The 10,595-nt window shown below is 42.9% G+C and overlaps 1 protein-coding gene and 1 pseudogene across 1 annotated transcript; one reads left to right on the top strand and one right to left on the bottom strand.

The window, feature by feature from the left end:
• Positions 1 to 4,134: 4,134 nt before the first annotated feature.
• Positions 4,135 to 5,230, top strand: LOC123097221 (uncharacterized; annotated as a pseudogene).
• A 1,580-nt stretch (positions 5,231 to 6,810) lies between these two features.
• Positions 6,811 to 10,156, bottom strand: LOC123100756 (uncharacterized). The gene is made up of 3 exons (XM_044522638.1): positions 9,804 to 10,156; positions 8,950 to 9,167; positions 6,811 to 7,801 (listed from the first exon to the last, which is right to left on the bottom strand). Exons 1-3 carry the CDS (start codon positions 10,021 to 10,023, stop codon positions 7,100 to 7,102), a joined length of 1,140 nt encoding a protein of 379 aa, XP_044378573.1. The 5' UTR covers positions 10,024 to 10,156; the 3' UTR covers positions 6,811 to 7,099.
• Between the last annotated feature and the right edge of the window lie 439 nt (positions 10,157 to 10,595).

The following is a 10,595-nucleotide window of genomic DNA, read 5'->3' as shown; positions in this document are numbered from 1 at the left end:
AGAAGTCATATTTTCTCCTCTCATTTATTTTGTTTAATGAAATATTTTTCCGGAGAGAAAATAATAAAAATCAAAATCCTCGTCTTATTATTTGATGAAAATCAAATATGAAAATTCGAGAAAATCCCCAACTCTCTCCGAGGGTCCTTGAGTTGCTTAGGATTTATCGAGGATTTGTCAAAATGCAATAAAATATGATATGCAATGATGATCTATGTATAACATATCAAATTGAAAATTTGGGACGTTACAGAGTACATAAAAACTAGTGCATAATTTAAAATATGTACATCCACATGTAAAACTAAAGACCATGGAGTAACTCGTTACGTTCTACATCATAGACGAAAAAAAATCAGCACATGAACTAGTAAGTATCGTCGATGGCAAGTATTATATCTAAGTTTGTTGTGAAGCTGCCCTGAGCAGACCTAAAAATCAACTTAGTCATAACAAGTAGAGAAATATCTTCTCCTGACAATAGTTATCATAGTAGCACATATTGTTCCATTTGCTATGCTTTGGAGAGAGAGCCACACATGGTGGAACGTCCCAACGGATGCAAAAAATGCTTCCCTCCAACCCAAAACACTACAGTGAAATTACAATGTACGTATCAGTTATGTCCCTTAACATATAGAAGATGTACATATCAGTAATATGTTTGTATGAATATGGGGTTTACCAGTTGTGTGGACAAAGTGCAGAGTCATTGGTGAAGAATCTTCGCCCAATTGGCACTAGTGGTCGGCAAAGTCCACGACAACGACGGTAACCAACAAATACAACTTTTAGATTTTAGCACATTGTTGCGTATATTGTCCATAGAAATTTGGAAATATGCAAATTTATTGTGAAATGCAATGTGCAGTTATGAGATAAATGAGGATGTGTGTATGTATGTAAATTTTCTATGATTTATTTCAAATGCCCGACGACTGACTGCAAAGCACATTTGAAATTCCAGTCTTGAAGTAAAATACAAACAATTATGGAAAATAAAGTTTCTATAATACTTAAATATTAGAGGTGGTTCTCTAGAGAAAGGCGCCTCTGATACTCCTACTGTTGGAGATGGTTTGCCCAAGAAACCTTTTGCGGTGGAAAAATTGTCCCAGACAGTTTTCGAACTTTGTCCAATACATGAAGTATTAGAACGACTATTGCCTAGAGGTGGAACTCAAAACCGCTTGAGAGCTTTGCATGGGAACCGCCTATAATGCCCTTGTATGTACTAGTGTCTCTCTGATGAGTGGCTACATGTAGTACTAAAATCTAACATAGCTACAACCTGCAACGATTCTATTTTATTACCAATTATGGAGTGCATACTTGTATCATGGGGTTATTGTAACATACGAGACACATCTGACCCAGAGAAAAGGATGAAGCACCAATATAATGTTTTGGTACAAGCTTCTCATAAATATTTAATCTACTCTATTTCTTTTTCATATACCTAGTTATAAACTATAAACCGCCGTCAAGACATTTAAAAGACCATGTGCTTTAGTGACCCCTATCAACCCATTCAAGGAAACACATAAAGATGTATACACTATGTTAATGCTGGCATAAAGAAAACCCAAATTGCATGCATTTTTTCTCACATATACGATGATTGGTTTAACTTTCTTTTAAGTCACAATGTATCAAATTTTTTAACTTCCATTACAAACGCAATTCAAGTTTAGCTCAATATATTCATGTTTTTTTAACGGTCACATAAAAATTGTAGCATATATACACCGCTATTATTAATATCAACACTATCATATATTTAATTATCATAATTAATTTGTGAAAACATATTAACTATGATTGTAATTTGAATTAAATAAGGATAAAAATATATACATACCTCTCCTCTCCCATTGGATTGTAACACCAATTGTAATTTTCATTTTGATGGTTACAATTTTGGAAACCTTTCCTCTCGCTTATCGTGGTTATGTAGGACGGTTGATGTCTTTGACAGCTAGCTTTTACTGGGAAGGTAAATTACCAGTAAACCAAATACCACCAGTTAACACAAGACTCAACGGAAAAACTTTATCCGTTTCATTTTTTGCCAAGCAGAAAAACAAAGCATGTACTAGAAACAATATTTTCTCGAGAAGGAGAATATATTAATATCAAGTAGATACCAATTACGCTCGGCCTCTGCACCAACAAGATGACTAAAAACATCCAGGATGCACACAACTAATAAAAAAGAAAATAAAAAGAGGAAAAGGGAAAAAAGGAAAAATGGAGAAAAAAAGACCTTGCCATGGTGATCAATCACCCGCAGTAGCATCACTCTAACCACCACCAATGACAACACTCGGACTAAAGAAGGTTCTCCAAAAGCAACGCCTCCAGGAAGAAAACAATGCACAAGTGTTGTCGTTGCCCAATCAAAGATCGTAGGTTTCCACCCTCGAGAAACACCGCGTTCCCAGAACAAAGCCTTCAACAAGGACACCGTCAGGTACAACCAATAAAGGTCAGACCTTGGGTTTTCACCCTGCAAATCATGACTCGGTACTCAAAGGAGCAGCACCAACAAAGAAGTCCTCCAATCCCGCCACCCCCATTTGCGGAGGCTACAACTACAAGTCATGTACCACCAGGCTCACATGAACCCGTGTCCGGTCTAGACAAGAACATATCTTGCAAGCCAAGTCCGAACAACTGCATGTGAAGCAAAGTCTTCATCACATCCAAGACCCCGCCTTCGCCAGTTGCAGGTCCTCCAATCACGCCGTGGCATTCTCCGAATGTGTTTATCCCTTGGAAATCTTGATGCAGAGATGTCCCAAGGTGTCAACAAATACAGAGCTTCACGGTACCCCGGTGAAGCTGGTTATGCCGATGTTGTGGGTGCATACGACCGACCCTTGTCCAATCAAGGTGTCCAAAGAGCACCATATATGTTAGTTCTTGTTTTCCTTTGAAGGAGAAGTCCAGAACTCACCGATGGACAGATCAAAGAGGACTGATCATAGGTAGAACGGTGACTTTGCGCGAAGACCACTAGGGTCACCGCTTGGCCGATTATTTTGCGAGACATGAGATCCCAAGATCAACCATATCTCGATGCCCACCTCCGGCGGAAGGAGGAGGCCGTTGCCGCCGCCGGGTCCGGGGTCCGGCGCCCAAGTGATGCGGGCAGAGCCACACAACGTCGATGCCATGCACAGGAAGCAACATGGTGCAAGATCGGGGCATGCCAGGCCCATGTGAGACTAGATCGAGCCCGCCCCACCGCCGCTGCCACGCACCACCGTAGCAGAAGGAGTGGGAACGGGTGCTGCCGCCGCCACGCCCGGCCACAACCAGAAGGATCCCCGCCGAGAGGCCTTGCTGATAAACCTTCTAATAACTGATGACATCGACACCTAGTGGAATGGCAATTGTGCTTTGCTTTTGCGGAACCTTCCAAAGGGGCCCACTTGGTTGCAAGTGCCAACGGTGGTGTTGGGAACATCAAGAGAAAGCCAAGGATGAAAGGAAGAAAATGGGATCTTGCATGTGGACGCATGACAGGTGTAATGCGCTCCACATGCTTGCACAGTTGCACTCAATGCCCACATTACACATGTCCTAGATTTGTCATATGTACTTGCAAAAACATAATCACAAGTGAACAGTATCATGGCGGCACCGACAGAACACAAGTAGGATTGTAGCAATCGTGTTTGCCCTCCGGCTGAATTTTATTCTACAGGGAGGCATATTTTCGTCGATGCTATACAATATGCAATCATAGTACTTCCCTAGTTGGCGTTTCCATTTAATGATCACACCATGTGAGTGCTGATTACTATGCCGAGCCTGAATATTACAAGTGGACTTCTCTGCTGGTAGCCTGGTACACTTGGATCTGAAGAAGATCAATGGTGGACTTCCTTGCTGGTTGGTACACACTTGATGCTCTGACTACAATATAACATTTACTACCTCCGCCTGGTTTATGAATCTCCCTTGTATTTTGGGTTAAACTCTGACATTTAATTTCACTATCAAAAAATAAGTTATATAACATAAAAATGATATCTCTGAAAACCTCTTTCAAATATGAATTCAACAATATAAATTTTGTGACATACAACTTATCCCACCTTGGACCCATTCCTGAAACTGTGCCGGCCTGCCAAAAATGCCTCCTTGGACCCATTCCTGAAACTGCCGCGGAGCACGGTTTCACCGTCCATGAGCCTGTTATACAAGGATATTACGGCCTCGCGCCACCTCCGAAGCGTGACCCGACAGACAAAGGCGCCAAAATGGCGATGGCTATCAAAGTTAAAACCATCCCCTGTTTTCTTTGATGACAAACCATGGTTCCGATATGTGCTGATTTCTGAATCATAACCGACCTCCAGGCCAGAACTGGAAAGCGAGAAACATATCGACTAGCGATGCCACTAGGACGTAATGCTACCTGTAGGCAAGACTCGACACAAACAATGACAATACATAAATGTCACTCATTCCTGAAGACATGGACCAACAAAGGGATAACCAATCGTATGAGCCTTTTCTCAACATATACAAAACTTCATTGAAACATGCAAATAAAGCGCGGCCCCAGCCCTCTATACAGAAACAAACTCAGCCGAGGATCTCAGCTCTAAGTGGAAATAGAAACGTTGCATTTACTGTACTATTGTATATCCTAGAACTACGCTGCCTATGTTGACTCAATGTACCTTATCTATGTATGAATGAATGTTATCAACCAAGTTGTAAACAAAATTTTAAGAACATCGAAAAGAAAATCGCCGCAGCGCACAACAATCAGTATACACGCTAGTATCGACTAGCGATGCCAGCTGGGAGACTGATGACGTTGAAAATCGAATAAGGCGGCACCAGAAGGCCGATCTTGAGCTGACAACGATGAGGAAGGACAGTGGTTGTGGCCTATTGTCGAGGAACGGGGAAGGCTTGGCGCTGAGGCCGACCAGACATGAACAGGAGCCAGCAGGATCTTGTAGCGGTCAGGCTGGTGCCTTCATATGGCGATGGCCTGCTCGCCGTCAGGAAATGGTGGAGCACCCCGGAGTTCCAGGACTCGGACAACAGCATCCCTTCAGTGTGGCTGAGGAGCAAGTGGAACCTGAAACCAGACTCATTCACTCTGCCTCTCCCGATCCTGCTACTGGATAGCCTTCCGAAGTTGCTCTTCGACATCCTTCCGAAGCCCATTGCTGGCTGGAGGAACATGGCAGCGCGGGATTAACATCCAAGGCTCACAGCTCGTCGATACAACGCCTTATAATTTATCGGTGTTCACGGTGATTATAGTCCAGGTGCAAGTAGGGGGTGGTCTGAGGAGCGTGGAGTTTGTTTAGATTGTCCGGTTTCATTGTCGCAACCATGAACTGCGGAGATGATGCGAAAAGACAGAGTTGGATACAATGATACATTAGCTCTACCTATACATAGTGCACTGAACCTGTTGCGTCGAAGCAGAGGCGGCATGAGCAGTTTATTTCCTTTTTATGAGTTGTTTTGGGATATATTCTTTGTCTTTTGTACGCGATGCACAACTGCAGATAAGACAACATATATGGGATAAAATGGAAACGAGAGGCAGTATGTTGTACGTACACTAATGAAGGAAATGGACTAAATATTACCTGTAAACTGCCGCAAAATCTGAAATGTGCACGTCTATATGGAACTTGACGCGAAGTGCATTCTTAACAACTCATGAAGCCTTTTGTCATTGCTAAACTTAGGTGTGATCGCCAGAGTCTACATCACCAAGGGCACATGAACTAACTAGCATCTACCTGCAATGACCTGGCCTGGCCTGATCTTGAATCAACCAAATAAGATAGCAGGATTGACAACCACAGTCCTTATGTCACGTAACCATGAAGGCTTTGTGTATGAACTTTTTTTCTTAACACAAATGGGACGCCCCATCATTATTAATAACAACACTTAGCATGGTCTCTTGTAACTAGCCCACCAAAGACCTAGGAAGCACCATCACACGATGTGCTTTGTATATGAACTTGGAATCGTGGAACTCTTTTTCTCTCTTTCCCCCGGGCTAGGGACCAAGGCCAAAGTTGCCAATCCCAGGGCGAACAAGTATAAACTAGGAGTGATGGTAAAACTATAGTATGAACTAAGAGGGATGAGGATTTAGAGCTCTCGGGTGCTCTGCACCCCTATACGTACAAGACCAGAAAAAAAATACCGAGAAATTTGAAAAAAAAAACTGGGATTTTGGGATATCAAACGCGGGTTCCCGATGTACTTCCGTCTGAAATTTGGTGAAAAAATACCAGGAAACGTATTCGCGGCAAAAAGACAAAAATTTCCTATGTATCGCAAAACACTGTTTGAGTACATTTTTTCCGGGCAGTAATTCCTTCTCCACGGATACGTTTTTTGGTATTTTTTCACGAAATTTCACACGGAAGTAGATTGGGAAACCAGGTTTGACATCCCGAAATATTGGATTTTTTTGATTTTCTGAGAATTTTTTACGAATTTTTTTCGTATAGGGGTGCGGAGCACCCGAGAGCTCCTGTGCATTTTCCAAACTAAGAGCACTAATACTACACAATTAGCTCTCCCTCCCACTACCGCATACAAGTTCTAGTCCAAGCATTTCTATACAATGGAAACATTTCACCATGCTCACAGCACCAACATGATACTACCGTGTGATTTGCATGAAACCGCCGTGGGGGCCTTCCCTGGGACCTCCTCCATAGGGAACGTTCCAAAGATAACCGTAAAATAATGGATAGATACCGAGGGGATCAATTAATTCTGTCCATACATGCCACCACTACGATACATAAGAAACACAACATCCTTAGTTACCACTCCAACATAGTTCAGCTTAGTCGGTACAACACATTTAACTACTATAGGGATAAGAGAATGAGCTGCCAACTGGATCAATTAAACAAAAAAAAAAGAGAGAGAATGAGCTGCCAACTGGATCAATTAAACAACCACCACACTACTAGGTTAATAAGTGCATATATACATGCCACATCATAAGATAGATATGACAAACATAACTTCCAACAGATAGTTACTTCTCACAGCTAACTTCCAACAACCACTAAATCTCCAGCATCTAAATCAAACTTAGACTCTCCAGGTGACTTGCAATGGCCTTCTTATAGCTGCTCTTGAAGGTCGACATAAGAGACCACACAACATTTACTTCCATCTCACACGAGAGAATTTCTATCATTTGCCGGCTTCTACCCCTTTTCTTGGGCAAAAAATCAACCCCAAACTTCACATTATCTTTCTTCCCTTTGACATTTTCATCATTATCCTTCCCTTTGATGTACACTGCCTCCACCGAAACTCTTAGATTAGCCCTACCAAGCTCATCCAAAGGCTGAACATACTCAACGCAAACAACGCGACGCGAAAGCTTCACCCGACCATCAACATCCATGGGCAGTTTGCCATCATAAGAATCGAGCAGCAACATGGCCTTTCCGGGAATACCGGAGGTCTCTGCAGTAAAGACGCCTCGATAACCATGGGGCCACGTCCCTCCAATGAGTTTCACACTCACTGTGGCCTCCACCGAGTGAACCAAGTGGCCGAATGTAAACTTTAGAGTGCTGAGCTTGCTGGTCCAAGCACGATCAAACAAGCAGGATCCCCATGGGCCGTTACTGCTGTAACAGGCTGCTAGAAAGCTTAGATCTTTGTCTTCAGACTTTGTGTCACCTTTCACTTTAAGGTCCACATCAAAGTATATAGGATGAACAGACACCACAACAGCTCGGGTAGGACCTGTTAGTGCCAGATATGGATCCTGCATGAAACATGTAATTCGTAAATAAATTATCACAATGTTTCATTCATAAATAATAAGACTCGAAGGCTAGTAGGCTACAGTGAAATGTGACAAATCTATTTGATATAGAGTCAGTCCATGGATACACAAGTTATTTATAAGGTGGAACTTAATTCTAGTAACTTGAATGGGAAGCCTAGCAGACACAAAATGTAACCAATGATGAGCAGAATTTGACCAGGAGCAAGAGTGTTCTTAAATCTTTAAGAACCTTAAAGTGTCAACGGAAATCTAAGCGAACAATAATAAGTTAACTGATGCCAAAGAAGGGGTAAATATTAATAAGCATGGCTTCAGGTGAATAGCATAAATATGGGAGAAAATAATACAGTATCTTGAAGACACCCATATTGTTCAGGTGTATACTGAAAATCTTAAAGCCGATGTCACACAAGCAATGATAAAAACACTTTCAAGTAAGAAATAAGAAGAGAACACAAAAACTATCAAGTACAGAAAATAATATTGCAAAAAAATAAATCAAATATGGTTTAATGGTCTGCCATCCCAGGAGCAGATGTAAAGAGCATGGAATTCCTAAGACAGCAATCATAATTATTGTAGTCACTAGTCACTGGTCTATGGTTGATAGAGTTTGTCCATGGATACACAACTCATTTATCAAGTGGAACTTAAACCTATTGACTTGAATGAGAAGCTAGCAGACACAACAGGTAACCTATGGTGAGCAGAATTTGACTGAGAGGCAAAAGCCAATAATTTAGAGTTGGGTCAGGAAACATGCTTAAGTCATCAAGAACTCTAAACGGTGAAAGAAACTATTCTAAACAAACAGTAATAGGTTACCTAATGCGAAAGAAGATTATGTGTATTTCATCATAAAGCATATGAATACGGCGTACAAGTAGAAAACATTACAACAACTCAATGCTGATGGACTTAGGATTATGTGTATTTCATCTTAATGAAGCCAAAAAGGTTATACAAGTTAATATTATACCTAACAATCAGTGTAACAGCTGGTTTATTTCATCTTAATAGAGCCTACGAAAAAAAGGTATTACTTTAAGTTTAGAAACAATCGCATAATGATCCTCTTGTAAAAAAGATAGCATTCATGGATGGAAGTACAAATATAAACAAACCTCTGTGGTAATGATTTGGCAGTTATCCCTCTCACGATGGAATATCACATTTAGGTTGTGATCGACCACATCACGGACAGCGACCATACCGTAGACATCCAACGGCCACTTCAACCCTCCTGTTGTCTCCTTGACTTTGATGGAAAAAATCTGTATAGTGGACTGAAGGTCGGCAAACTTGCAGCCGCGATCAGTGAAAGCCATGGGAGGGATCATCGCTGAAAAATTGATTTAAGAAATTAGTCTCACTTAGCTTTATCATTACTTCTTAATTTCTTGCACACGATCAACAAGCAATTAGGTCGGAGATTGCGAGATAAAAGGTCTAAGTGTACGTTTGGTTTACAGCCAACAACTACCAGACCAAAACCAACAACAACAGCAAGAAGGTCAAGCACGCCCATGGTGTTAGTGTATATTTTGAATGTCGATGGGACGGTGGCAGCTACAAGATTAACACGAGGTGTTGCAGCAGCTAGCTAGCTAGGTACCTACTTGACTGATTATTCTGTTCATTCTGACTAATGTTGCAGCAATTACTTTTGAAGTTTTGATTCAAAGGATGTTTAGAACAGAACAAAACTTGGTAGGTACAAACATCAGAATCGTAGAACAAAGCTAATTTTTTTTTCGATCAAAGGGGAGTCCCCCCGGTTCCATTTTATTAAAATGAAACCAGCAGTTCAAACAGGTCTTCTGGTCTAAACCCAGGTTCAACACAGCACTAAAAGTATTACAATATAAAGTTTTCAACGCGATAAGCTTCCAGCACAAGAAACTAGAACAAAGCTAATGCTTTGTTGTTGTATAGAAGTTCTTTCGGCCAGCAAGAAATTAGGTCGGAGGCTACTTACTGATGTCCTCGTAGGAGCCGCCGTCCTTGCCGAACATCTGCTCCCAGAAAACACGGTAGAGGCCTGCTTCGTACGCGTTCAGGTCGGTGCGGGACTCCTCGGGCTCTGACTCCATCTCCTTCTTCCTCCTCGCCAAGAATTCCGCCGCCGCCTTCTCACAGCGCACCCCCGGCCTCGGCTGATACGCCGCCAGCTCCTCCTTTGACATCCTGGTCGCCATCGCCCTTCCTCCGCGGCCCTCTCTCCTACGCTTCGATTCTCCTAGCCGATCTGCTTTATGAGCGAAGAAGAAAACCCTAAACGAGAAGGCAAGAGGGGCAGGATGGAGGTGAAGAAGAATAGGTGGCCCTTCTTGCTTGGGCCAACCAGCCCTCTCGTTTAGAAGTTTTTTCTTTATAGGAAAGGGGCGACGTGAGAGAGTCCGTCCCTGACACCCATACACCTAAGCTGTTGGGCCGGCAGCCCGGTTCGAGCCCTCCGCTCCTCCGCGGCCCAACATGTCTGCCGCCCAACCACCGCCCGGTCGTATTAAACGTGGCCACCTTCCTTGACCCGCTTGGAAGTGGGTAGAAGCCGCGAGTCGCCATCCTTTTTCAATGCAAGCATGCCGGGGGGCTCATCCACTTCCTCTCTCCGTCCACATCTGGTCACGCGTGCTCCCTCGCCGACGACCGCAAACCCTAGCTTGCCCTGGGGTTTTTCGGCAAGAGCAAGGCGAAGCTCTACCCTCCCGCCAGCTCGTCCGGCGCGCCTCCTCGACGCGGCGGTCCGCCACGGCAAAGGGAGCGGTTG

The sequence above is a fragment of the Triticum aestivum genome, chromosome 4D (assembly GCF_018294505.1).
Source record: "Triticum aestivum cultivar Chinese Spring chromosome 4D, IWGSC CS RefSeq v2.1, whole genome shotgun sequence".
Taxonomy (NCBI): Eukaryota; Viridiplantae; Streptophyta; class Magnoliopsida; order Poales; family Poaceae; genus Triticum; species Triticum aestivum.
The sequence above is the reverse complement of the archived record's forward strand: the minus strand, read 5'-3'. Positions and strand labels throughout refer to the sequence as shown.